This window comes from Carlito syrichta, unplaced genomic scaffold (assembly GCF_000164805.1).
Source record: "Carlito syrichta isolate Samal-C Ts95f unplaced genomic scaffold, Tarsius_syrichta-2.0.1 Scaffold302126, whole genome shotgun sequence".
Lineage (NCBI taxonomy): Eukaryota > Metazoa > Chordata > Mammalia > Primates > Tarsiidae > Carlito > Carlito syrichta.
The window spans coordinates 1167024-1180503 of record NW_007246222.1 but is presented as its reverse complement, the minus strand read 5'-3'; the positions used below and the strand labels follow the sequence as shown (position 1 = coordinate 1180503).

The 13480-nt window shown below is 44.5% G+C and overlaps 1 protein-coding gene across 3 annotated transcripts in view; it reads right to left on the bottom strand.

Annotated features, from left to right (window-relative positions):
- Nucleotides 1-5633: 5633 nt before the first annotated feature.
- CTNND2 (catenin delta 2) overlaps nucleotides 5634-13480 on the bottom strand; it is a 981613-nt gene continuing 973766 nt past the window's right edge. For 2 of the 3 annotated variants that reach the window (XM_021711381.1, XM_021711380.1), the window contains one exon: nucleotides 6334-7561. In XM_021711381.1, the coding sequence (XP_021567056.1) occupies nucleotides 7301-7561 (261 nt within the window). In that variant the 3' untranslated portion in view covers nucleotides 6334-7300. Of the gene's footprint in view, nucleotides 7562-13480 lie in introns of all 3 variants that reach the window. The other variant, XM_021711379.1, reaches the window with a different exon arrangement.

The window sequence follows — 13480 nt, the reverse complement described above, 5'->3', positions numbered from 1 at the left end:
TCTCAGCCATCTTCCGCCTCTTCCTCCCCTGTGCTCACCAGTGGCATTTGCCACTGTCTTCCTGCGAAGTCCTCTCCTCCCCTGGTTTGGACGACAACACCCTGGTCTCAGTCCCCCTTCCCCACTCCACTTTGCTTTCCCCTGTCTCCTTTTCTGCATCACACTGTGTCCCCAAGGCCCTGCACCCTTTCAGGACTCTCCTCTCTTCATATTCTCTTTTTCACAGATAATCTATCCACGCCCAGTTTCCAGCCCTCCGTCCCAAAGATGCCCAACCCTGCATCTCTGGTTCAGAGTTCCAGTTGACTTTCCAACTGCCTGCTGCAATATTCTCCCAGGATCCACACAGGCAACTTCACATGTTCAAAATGGAGTGATTTTCCTCACTGGGAAAGCTCTTCTGCCTTCTCAAGGAAGGGTTTTCCACTGCTGGACTTCTGGTCAACCAAGCTCACATTTCAGAGGCATCTTTATGTGCCTCCACATGATTCTGCATAATAGCGACGTGTTACTAACTTTAGAGCCACAGTATTTCACATTGGCTCTGTTTATCTTACCTGTCACTCTTTTTTTTTTTTTTTTAGTTGAAGTCTCACTCTGTCACCTAGGCAGGAATACAGTGGCATGCTCACAGCTCCCGCAGCCTCAACCTGCTGGACTCAGGCAATACGTCCGCCTCAGCCTTCCAAGTAGCTGGAACTACAGATGCACACCACCACGCCTGGCTAATTTTTTTTGTGATTTATTGTAGAGAGGAGGTCTCACCAGGTTGTCCAGGCTGTTCTTGAGACCCTGGGCTCAGGCAATCCTCTTGCCTCGGCCTCCCAAAGTGCTGGGATGACAGGCGGAGTGACTGCTCCCGAACACCCGTCACTTCTAGCTCAGACCTTTCCGTGTTTTCTGTGTCATGGTTGCCAGACTTTAATGTTCCTAAGAATCCCCTTTTGATAATGCAGAGCCCGATGTGGGACCCAGTATTCTGCATTTCTAATAAGCTCCTAAATGATGCTAATACTGCTGGTTCTCAGACGACACGCTGAGTCTCCAGGCTCTAGGTTAATTATTACAATAGTCTCATAAGTGATTCCCCTCTAAACCACTGGTGCTCAAAGTGTGGTCCCCAGACAAGCCACACCCACATCAAGCGGGGGACCTGTCAAAATGCAAATTCTTGGCTAGTCCAGACCCACCCAATCAGAAACTGCTTGACGGAGTTGTCCAGATGATGCACGCCCGGTAATTCTTCCAATGTCTGCTATAGTTGGAGACCAACTGATCCAGATCTTACCTTTACAACCAACACGTCCCCAGAATCTTTGCAAAGATGTCCAGAGTCTTCCATGTCTTTGTAATATCACTTTCAAGAGATTCAAACTTTGCCCCCCAGCTGCCTCCTCTTTCTCTCCACCCCCTTCCTGCACCTAATTTTCGAGTGAAATATGTAGCATGTTGTTCCGTTCACCCCCGTGCTTCCCACACTGTCTCCTTCACTCTCGGTTCTTTGGGCTGAAACACCCCCATGACTGCTCACCAGAAGCCTGTCTGTTCTTTGAGTTCTAGCCAAGCACTGTCTCCTCCGCGTTGTGTCCCTCAGGTCACCCAGCAGAGAGTGCATCTTTTTTCTTTCGTGTGTTCAGTCATGGTTAGTACACTGTGCATTGTATTAGCGTAGTGGCTCTCAGCTGTGACTAATCTTGCCCTGCCGGGGGACATTTAGTAATATCTGATAGTTACTGATGGTCACAGATGCAGGTTTTGATTGTCACAGCAGCCGGTGGTGGTGCTATAGGCATCAAGTGAGTAGAGACCAGGGATGCTGAAGAGGACCAGGCAGCATCTCACCCCTGCCCCCAAACAAAGAATCATCCAGAAGAGCAATATGTGTATCTTCTGTTTTCTCTAACAGATTGCTGTCAGTACCATCCTGGGGTTGTGTTTTTGCTATGTGTGCTCTTGCGAGTACAGAGGACCAGGGGCTTCATAAAAGGCTTTTGGTTTCATTCTATTGAGAAAGTGAGCAACCAAATATTGTAAGTAACTTTTTTTTTCTTTTGGTTGGAGTCTCACTCCATCACCCAGGCTGGAGTGCAGTGGCACGCTCACGGCCACCCCAGCGACGACCGGCTGGGCTCAGACAATCCTTCTGCCTCAGCCTTCCAAGTAGCTGGAACTACAGACGCGCCCTACCACGCCTGGCTAATTTTTTGATTCATTGTAAAGATGAGGTCTCGCCAAGTTGCCCAGGCTGTTCTCGAACCCATGGGCTGAGGCAATCTCCTCATCTTAGCCTCCCAAAGTGCTGGGATTACAGGCTTGGGTCACTGTGCCCGGACTATTGTAACATTTTAAAAAGCGTCATCAGTGCTAATGTGGTCATTGTGGAAGCTTTATGTCAAGTCTTCCACTGTCTTACTAAGGCTCAGACTTGACTTAAAGCCCCACATTCACCCTTTCCTACTATGCTTAGGGAGTGGCGAGTGGTTCTTATTTCTCCTTCATTCTTTGTGGCTGATGAGACTTTAAGTCACTTATGATTGAACTGAGCGATTGAGATGGAGGCTCAAGCACCTAATTTGCCAGATCAGAGCTGGGTGTTTGCTTTGGCAACTGGAATAGGAATGCTTTGTCTGGAGAAAGCACACATGAGCCTGCAGTTTGAGAGTATTCTTGTGAGTAACTGGAGGTCTTAATCTCTTCGTGTTGTAAGACCAAGCACTGTCCTGCATACCCCAGAGTGTCATTCCCATGTCATTCTACAGATGACAAAGCAACCCGTTGCATTGTAATGAGGTGGTGTGTGTGAAGGTCTCTTGCCCATAGAGTTCTCTTTGGAGGATAGAGACTGGCATACTTTCATACAGCTTCTTATCTGAGATGCACCGTGGGAAGGAAGCCTAAGAGCTGAACCAGGCTTTCCTAACTCACAAGTCCAATTCTCTTATTAAGTACTCAGATACCAGTTCATCTGTACGGAACCCTTGGGGCAAACTGAGCTCAGCAACTATCAGATTTTAGAAGCTAATCTGGGTCTGCGCCTAAATTCCATAACACCCCAACAGAGTCTGGACAGCACCTGGTAATCAAACACGCTATGCGTGAGAAATGTCTGACAAGTCCAGCTATGTGTGATGATAAGTAAAGACTATTCATAGCTTTGTATTAGTCAGGTTTTGCCATCAAGTGAGTTACAAAATATTTTTTGGTTTCAGAGATTTGAGGACTTTATTGGTTGACTGAATCAGAGTCTCTGTCACCTCACTGCAGCCTCCACCTCCTGGGATCAGGCAATCTTTCCACTTCAGCCTCCCTAGTAGCTGGGACTATAGGTGCACGCCACCATGCCTGACTAATTTTTCAGGTTTTTTGTTTTGTTTTGTTTTTTGTAGAGATGAGGTCTTGCTTTGTTGCTTAGGCTGGACTTGAACTCCTGGTCTTAAGTAATCCTCCATCGCCTCCCAAAGTGGTGGGACTATAGGCAAGAGCCACCATACCTGACAGATTTGGGCATTTTAGAGAGATTCAGGGATACTAGACTGATCAGTGTGGTCTTAATTAGATGATAGCTTGGCGTGAGTCTCAGCCACCATGTTGTCCTGACCACAGTTTGGAAATGAAGTGTCAGGTGCAGAGAAGACCGGTGGTGCCTTCCGGGAAATATTTCCACGAGAAATTCTGCAGGTTATCAGCAGGCTTGAGTCTGTAAGTCTCTAAAGCCACACCTTGTGCTCCCAATCGCTTGCTTATTTTTCTTCCCTTTATTGTGCAGAGGCTCCTTTGGTCTTGAGTTCAAGGGTAGGCTTTCTGCCATGGACACGGAGGTGAGCTGAGGTGCCTGTGATCTCCTGTTTTGTTGGCAAGAGACCTGAGAGCCTGGAGGGAAGTTTTTGCACACAGTGGTTTCTCAGACAAGAGTTGTGTTCACGTCCCCGTTCCCATGTGAGAATACTGTGGCTCCAGACAGCCCAACCTCACTTCTCAGGGGCACAGTTCTCAGGGACAAGGGGGACAGTATCAGACATTAAGGAAGACCCTAAAGGAAGAGAAACAAGACAGACCAAATACATTGAGCCTTTTTCTTTTTCTTAACTGAGCTTAAACACTGCTTTCTTTTTTCTCTTTCTTTCTGTCTTTCTTTTTTTCATTCTTTTCTCTCTCTCTTTTTTAAACAGTAGCTTTCTATCACGTGTGGGTCTTATTACTATGAAATGAGGTATCGTAGGTTAACCTTCGCCCTAGGTTAGCTCCAGGTATGATGTGACCTCTCATGCCACCCTAATTCTTATAAACCTGGCATTTTATTGTTTAACCCATGATTGTTAATGAGGATGGAAGCATGAATGTGTGGCGATAAAATTAAATCAGTATTGAAAGATCTTATTTTTAAATGTTAACATTATTTGTAACAGTAGGGTTTAAGTGTTCCTTTATCAGTCCCTGGTGATGAACATTTTCAAGTTAAAAAAGGGGTTTTTTTAATACATAATGTCTAGATTTTACATTCTTGTTAAGTGCATTGGGTATAGTAGTTATGACCTACCATGGGACTGAACTGAAAAACACATTTTTTAGTTTTTTTTTCTCTTTTTTCTCTCAAAAACATTCCTATCTCTGGAGGAAAATCTAGGGTCTGGAGGCTCTTATAGATGCAAGAGGTGGTCACTTGCAGAAGAACGATCTTACTTGGTCACTTCAGCACAATGAAAGCCGAAGCATCTTGCCAGTTGGGAATTTTATCAATCATGTCTTAGGTTATCAACAATAAATCACCAGCTGATCAACCTTTACCACTGGAAACTGTGAGGATTCAGATAAAACCCCATCTACCTACCTAGCTACCTACTTATATCCATCTATCATCCATCATATATCATCAATTTCTGTCCTTCTGTCTACATCTGCCTTCTATCTATCTGTGTATGTATATGAAAAGGAAGAAAGGAGTGACTTGAATAATGATGAATGTTTAATTTTCTTTTTCCTACGTCTTCATCTTATCTCAGAGATTCCGGACTAAATGAGGTAGTCACAACCTGGCAACACGAGCTCTCGGAGATTCATGGGCCGCAAAGACAACTCTGGTCTTCAAGAATCACGAATGGAGGGCATGCACAGAGACTCAAAACCATAAAGAAAATAGAAAGATTCTGCCAGTTGGACCTTCTTAACACATGCATTTACTCCCCCTGCACAACTTCTACCAGGGAGTGAGCCCTTTTCTTTCTTCTTGGAAAGGTTAAGTCAGCTATTAATTTACAGGGACGTCATGCCTACACCACACTCTACCTCGATTGCTTCATTCTGTGACACAGATGAAGTGGAAACACTGTCCTTGGTATTTCTCCCTCTAGAGGGACTGTAGTGTTCCCGTGAGGGAATCCAGACATGTAGGGCCCTGAAGTAAACAACACAATAAGGTACAGCCTGTACGTAATTTGTAGGAAAATCATCAGTAGATTTCTGTCTACTGCTCTATTCTGGAAGTTAACTTTTCATTTCCAGAAATGTACATGAATCAAGTAGCATTTGATTGCTGTTAAATTTGGGGAAAGAACCATTGATTTTAGACTTTGTGCTGAATTCAACTATACAGAGTGAAGGGGAGCAAGTTTTAAAGGACGATGGCAGCCAATTTCTTTTGTTATTTATGTTTTTATTTTTTCCAAGAACAGTTAACATTTACCAGGCACCTATTGGCCTCAGTCACTTGCATCTAAAGAGCAAAGCTAATTTACCCACAGCCCGTGTTCTTTTAAATGGTTAGCCTTATTTCTTAGCTCTGTTAACCACTATTCTAACATTAGCTTCAAGTTCAATTTTAATAATCTAATCCATAATTGTCTACTGCTCCCTGCCACATAAACAAAAAGTTTGGGGGAAAATAAGGCGAGCAGTTTACATCTTTTTTTGTGTGTGTGGATACTTCAAGTAATTGGCCCCAAAGTGAAATTATTCAGTTGGCCATGGTTTATCATGTTTGAAGGGCATCATAAGTGGAAGGAAAATGGACCATGTAAAAGAGTTGGTGTCCAAGGATGTGTGAATGTGTGAAAATCCTATTAACTTCACTTCAACTGGCCTAATATCCTGAGTCACTAGATGGTCAGAAGAATAGATACAGTACAAAAGGAACAAACCGATGTACATTTACACTAAAACCAAACACAAAGTTTGTACACGATGAACAGCAAACGAAATCGCTTCTATCAAAATAAAATCTCACACAGGCCATTGTTATACGTAGGTGGACATACACACAACCACACACGCACAGACACACAAGCAAGAATGTGTATTTTGTAAGACAGGTCCTTGGAAATAGACATTCTTAGCAAATATGGATGACAGATCAATTGTAATTTATTTTCTTTTAACACTGTATCATCATAAAGAAAACTGGTATAAATGAAAAAATCTATTTCAAATATCTACATCTAAAATTTTAGGCAGTGAAAAAGCACTTTGTTGACAAGGAGTGTGGAATGATGTATGTTAATTGTCAGAAACTGCTGAATGCCTTGCTTAGTTGCCACAAACAAATTCACAGATCAGAACGAACAATACTGCTAAATATTCCTTTTTTTTCCCATTTTTTTTTCTTTTTTTCTTTTTGTTAAAACATACTGGGAGAAAGAAAAGATAAAGGAAAAACTGGAAATCCATACATCTTTCAAAAGTTTGAAATCGAAGCAATATTTAGAACCATAGATGAGGAAACACGGCGGCATTGGTGTAATATACACAACGCGCTTTTCTTCTTTAATCTGTAATGTACATCAAATACTTTACAACAATGCATTAACAAAAGGCAAGAAACACCTTGCTGTACAGAGGAACCCCAATGCAACCTGAAGCCTACAGTCACAACGGATGAAGAGAATAAACGAAGCGTGAGAAGCCGTCCCCCCAACGCGTGTAAACTATCCCGTGTCTTGTGCTTCAACAGAACCCTCTGGCCCCGCCACCCACATCGCCTGCTCTCTCCTTCCTTCCGCCACGTTCGAGAAAAAAGCACGTTTGATTCTCTACAGGTCACACTAGAAAGGTGTTGCACTTGGTCACATTTAGGATCGCTTTAGCTCTCTATTGATTTCCAAGTTAACTGCCAATTCAGGTAGCTGTCTAAAGTAGCTCTTCATATCTCCTTACTGGTTATCACAGCCTTCCTACGGAACAGGCTTTACCAAACTAAATTTGCAGGAGGAAAAATTAAAAAAAGAGAGAGAAAGAAAAGGAAAAAAGAAATGTCTTGTGGTATGCATGCACATGCACTGTTCCCGGAGCGCCTGGGGCCGCCGGCCGCTCACACCCAGGAGTCGGGGGAGGCCGGGTAGTGGCTCGTTTCATAGTTCAGTTCGCTGTAGGGACGGGCCGCAGAGTAGAAGTCGACGTAGTTGCCTGTGGACTTGAGTCCCAGGTGCATGGTGTACTCGCTGGCCGGAGGGCGGTGGTGGACCTGGTCCTCAAAGAAGGACTCGTCGTAGTTTCTCGTGGAATTCTGAAACGGCTGGTAGGTCTCGTAATCTTTCCTGCTGGGCTCCTGGGGGACTGGCTGTGCTGAAACCTGGGACGAAGAAGAGTCACGCTGGGTTAGTTGGTTTTCCTCGACCCAACCTCCCTCTTGCTCGGGCGCCCGAGTCTCCTTCCAAGCAAAGGCTGCATGCCGGCCCAGGAATTCATCTTTGTGGAACTGTTCCTCCCCAGCCGCCCACGGCCTGAGCCTTTCCATTCTTAAAACTGGCTCCTGGGTCCACGTGCCATCATTCGACATGATCTTTTTCTTCATCATGACTGTGGCAAAATACACGGAACATAAAACTGACTGCTTTAACCTTTTTTGAAGTGTACAGTGAGGTGGCTTTAAATACACTCACAACCATCGCCACCATCCATTTCCACAACTTGTTTTTTTTTTGATCATCCCAAACAGAAACTTGGCATCCATCACATGTAATTCCCCATCCTCCGTATCCCAGTCCACTTTCTGTGCCTGTGAGTTTGCTTACTCTAGGGATCTCATACAGTGCCTGCCCCTGCGTGTCTCGCACCTTTCACTTAACATGATGTTTTCATGATCCACCCATGTTGTAGCTTTTTAATGGCTGAGTGGTATTCCCTTGTATGGATTACCCACTCACCTATTGAAACACGTGTGTTGTTTCTGCCTTTTGGCTGTTGTAAACAGCACTGCAATGAACACTGATGTACTAGTATCTGTCTAGTCCCTGCTTCTGATGCTTTTGAGTGTACACCCAGCAGTGGGTCACATGGTAATTTGTTTTTAATTTTTCCAGGAGCCACCACACTGTTGGCCACAGCAGCTGCATCCTTTTACCACAAAAATCTTTTCAAATTAAAGAGGTGGAGACTCCAAGCTGTAAATATAACCTGTTTATTTTAATCTTTTCTGCATTTTTTTGGTATCATGCCTATCTCATGTACTTGCAATCTCAAAAAGCCAGTGAAAATGAATACGGTCTAAGAGTCACAAAGGCATCTTCCTGGCAGCACAGAGGGCTGTCATCAATATGTCTTTGACCCCGTTTGCATGGAAGATACTAAAGCTTCTCTGTCATAGAGCTATTCATCACACTTGCCTCAGTGAGTGACCAGGTACCACAGCCTTAGACAGACGCACACTCCAAATATTCTACACTGCGGAGGACCAAAATGTGTACTAACTTGGTGCAATCAAGAATTGACTGAACCCTGGCTGGCCAGGTGGCTTTCCCCTGTAATCCTAGCACTTTGGGAGGCTTAGGTAGGAGGATTGCTTGAGCCCAGGAGTTCAGGACCAGCCTGGGCAACATAGCAAGACCTGGTTTCTACAAAATATTTTTAAAATTAGCTGGATGTGGTGGTATGTGTCTATAGTCCCAGCTACTTGGGAGACTGAGGTAGAAGGATTACATGAGTCCAGGAAGTTGAGGCTGTGGTGAGCTGTGATTGTGTCACTACACTCCAGCCTGGAAGACAGAGTGATTTCCCAGCTCAAAAAAAAAAAAAGAAAAAAGAAAGAAAAAAGAATTCAGTGAACTCAAGAATACTGTGGGATTATGAAGCCATTGATTAGGGCAGGAGGCCTTCAAAACTGTCTGGTGCCCCCAGTCCAACTCAATACTCCCCGTTTCCCCTCTTAACTTCTAATTACTGTTTGATGTGGGGGTTTCAAGGGATCACAGGAAACTTTGAGCTAATTAAGTCAAGAATTATTTCCCCCTGCTTGACTTTAGGGACAGTAAGACAAAGAGTGTTCATGGGCTGATGATATACTCATTAGCATTGGTATCTGGGGCCTGAGCTCTCCCCTTCCCGTCTGATCACCTCTGGGGTCCCTTTCCGAGAACCTGGCCCTGAAAGAAACAGAACTTCCCAGGCTGTGGGATGAGGGTAGCCCCCACAGCTACACCTACAGAGATGGACAAAGCTCTGCTAATACATGGTAATTGGGGAGGAGGTCTGGTGTGAATTAGAAAACACTCCTAGAGAAATAGAGTTTGATCACTTTCGAGCAGATTCAGTAATTCCCTATTAGTTTACCTAAGGTTCAGCATGGAAATGTCCTCTAAAAATTGGTCTTAGTTAATAGATAATGATTTGCAATTAGCACGCTGTGTGTAAATGAACGCTTTTAATGGCCTGCACATAATTCTTCTCTCAAGTAAGTGAAACCCCCTCTTTTATATGTCATTGATTTACACTCGTCATCGACCTGGTCTTCAAAGAAGTGGTGAACTTCATCACCGCGGCTGTCCAGGGTGTCCCACACGTCTAGTTAGCAGTGGCTGAATGAATGAGACTTCTGTCTACCTGTGAAAATTTCAGAGTCCACAGAGCATGAACCTCTGTGAACCTAAGAGCCAACAAAGAAAGAGAGGGCTGTTTGGAATGAATGTGAAACATCTACAAGACTGCGTCGAATGGCTGGGTGCTCTTTGCTCTTCTTTGAGCGGCTGTGTGCTCTCTAGAACCTTCCGCTCCAGCGCTGGCTTGCACTCTAAGTGCAGAGCTTGCAAAGGCTCAGAGTTGGGAAGTTTGTAAAAAAATCACACAGGAGGGAAGGAACTAGAATTTACTATGTCATCCTATTCAATATTTAACAAATTCTTCTTGGTTTAATTCTCCAATAGTCATAAATGCATGCACATGCATGTGTGTTCGTGTCTGTCTATCTATACCAATACCTGTCATCTACCTTCTTCTCCAGTCACCTATCCATCCATCCATCTCATTCCCATTTTACACAGGATGAAACTGAAGCTTAGAAAAGTCAAGAAACTTCTCTAAGCTGTCATGGCCAGTGGTGTTGAGCAGCTGGAATTTGAACTCACATCTGGCTGGCTCTAAAGACCATGTTCTCTCTACCAAATGAGTCCAGTCCCATCAGAGTCAAGATGGCTGAACCTTGGGAGGCTCACGTGCAGCTGATTCCAGGCTCTACAATAAGAAAAGAGGACGGAGGACGAGGAGGCTAAGAAGAGATGGGTCTTCTTGTGATGGCTTTGGGGGCCAGAGGAGACAGAGGAGACATTGCTGGAGACAGGGAGGTCTTCAGGGAAGTCGTTCACAAGGCTGTAGCTCTCTTTTAAAGTGGCTACTTTCCCTTTTCTTTCTCTCTTTTTTCTTTCTTTCTCTTTCTTTTTCTTTCTCTCTCTCTCTCTCTCTCTCTCTTTCTTTCTCTTTCTTTCTTTCTTACTTTCTCTCTCTCTCTCTTTTTCTCTTTCTCTCTCTCTCCTTCCCTCCCTCTTTCTTTCTCTCTCTCTCTCTCTCCCCCTCCCTCCCATCCTTCCTTCACAAATTGGTTCAATGTGACCATTGTCACGGTCTCTTTGGTTGGTGGACATTTTGGAGTTGGGCATAAACTTATCATTTGGGTCTCTTATCTCAGAGAATTAACTTCTTCCATTCATATGTATTATTAAAAAAAGTCCCTCAACAAGGGCACCTGCACAAACAATGTGTGTATACCTAACCCTGAATTGTACCCCACTTCTTCATAATAATAAAAAAAGTCCCACATCGACCACAGAGCACACGGCTCTTCTAAGAACAGCCAAGGGCACCCCAGCCTGTCGATGCAGTCCGGCACACCTCGTTTAGTGCCCAGTTCTGAGACATGAGCACATGATCTATCTAGGGTGAATGGTGGTGGCACTGCTGTGCCTGCAGGGACTGACTTCCCTCCCTGGTCTGGTAGTACAGGTGTCAGCTGAGAAACATTCAGGGGCAGGAATACTGGATGCATTTCATAATTTACTCTAAGGGAATATCTGACAGTATCGAAAATTTGGCAGGTCAAATGTCCTCCAAAAAGTCCTCCACGCAGAAGAGCTAAAAATAAATGCATTTTAAAAAGATGTCAGTAAGTTATCATTTGAATACTGGCCATCAAAACACCAAATCTCTTTGTTTCTAATTTATGAACAAAAGTCTTGTTGCCAGATACACATATACCATTAAACACGATACTCCTCTTTATAGGTCTGAAATGAATCGGTAGAAATCTGAAAGGACTTTTGGAAAGTATCAGCAGTTAACTCTTAAAGTGGTGTCTGTTGGTTCCAGACATAAAAACCAAGGTTCACAAACTCTGTTTTACACCTAGTGGCTGTTTCTTCTAGGGCTCTTAAAGCTCAGAACTCCATGAAAATGTGACTGCATCCCAGTATATTGCGAGGGTGCCACGGCCAAGCCTGACTTACAGCTGCTGCCCTGACCCTCACGCTTGGCCAAGCACATCTTCAGCCTCCTTGACTTGTTTCCCCTTGAGTATTGTTTCCCTTTGAGGTCAGATGCTGTCCAGCCTCCTCTGAAGAGCTTGTGTGATGCAGCTGGCGACTGAGCCCCCCAAGACAGTGCTCAGGAAAGGGCATGTTTTGACGCTGAAAGTGAATGAACCCCAGAACATCCCTCCCAGTGAAACTGTGCAAGGTGCAAAGTTCTGAGGTGACTTTTGGCCCAGGAAAGCTCCAACATGCAAGCGTTCCATCTGGAATGGTTGTCCATTCCCACAAGGTCAGGGAATCCAAGCCATGGCTGCCGTTGACGAGTCCTCTCCAGAACTCCCAACTGGAAGAGAACCAAGACGTGTCCTCTTTGCAGTAGCTACGATGGTTGCATTTTCTTAAGTCCCCTAGAGGGATGGCTCCAAGTAGAGACAAAGTTTATTCTAATAGCATAGTCCAAAATAAGTGAAATGCTTTATTTCTTTAACTTGAAGTTCACTGGAGCATCATAATAATTTCCTTGAAAATATTTCATGGGAGAAAAAAAAAACAGTGGATATTCTAAAGTGTTGCTTGATGTTAGGAGAACATTCTGATCACCCGCTTCTCTTTGCTGGTCCTTCTCAGGGCATAATGATGGCACTAAGTTGCCACCGGTGCCTTCAAGTGGCATGGAGCTTGCTCTCCATCCTGGATGGGTTTCGGTCGCCTTCGCCTGAGACACTGTGGCCTTGATGTTTCCATCTGAGAATGAGTCGAGCACATTCTGGAGCTCGCTGGGAGAAAGGCAACGCTAGGCTGTGCTCACTCTCGTGGTGGAGACATTGTCTTGGTGCGCTGATTCTCATTTGCTTAAATGCTCAAGGTATGCATAGGTAAAAAATAATGTGCCCCTGAGAATCACTAGGAACTGTCTTCTACATCTTGATCTTTGAAACCTGCTGCAGCCATACCATGAGAAGCCGAGGACTCCTGGGCCACCTCAGGGTGTTTCTTCATGGCCAATGATGGTGGGATGCCACAGAGACGAAGGCTGGTGTGGAGTGAGCAGATTCTGGTGAGGAACTTCTCCCTTCCTGGGGAAACTAAGACTAACCTTGCACTCTTGGCTGCAAAACCCGGGTCCTCTAACATCCTGACAAGATTCTTTACAAGCTGAAGACAGTCTGCTCACTGTATCTATAGAATTTCATACTATTTGCTATAAGAAAAATGGCTTATTTTCATAAATAGAGTTGGGATCTCTAATACATTCTGTTTCTGTTTTCCTTTAAGTTTGGGCAGGTGTGTTGGCCTGTGAGTAGTTGGGGCCACACGGGTGACCTCCTGTCTAGCTCTTGTGACCTTATTCATTTCTTCATTGGTTTCTTTGCTTTCAGCAAAGACTGGAACTGAAGGGAGGCTGATTAGACATTAGCAGTGTGTCAAGTAGGCTATGGGGCCAAACTATTCACCAGGAGGTCTCAAACTGCGCCATATGTCTTACAGAGAGCAGCATGTGGATTGGGAAGATGTCCACCATGGGAAGGAAAGGAAGAATGAGGTTGTTGGTCAATGAGGGGCACAGGCTGTGTCTTTTGGCTTTAGTAATTCCCTCAGGGAAAATGAATCTTCAGTAATGTTTGCAGAGTGAAACACACACACACACACATGCACACACACACACACACACACACACACACACACACACACACACGACTCAGATTGGTTAAGAAACTACTGTTCAGTGTTCCCCAAAACTGAATGCACACATAAAT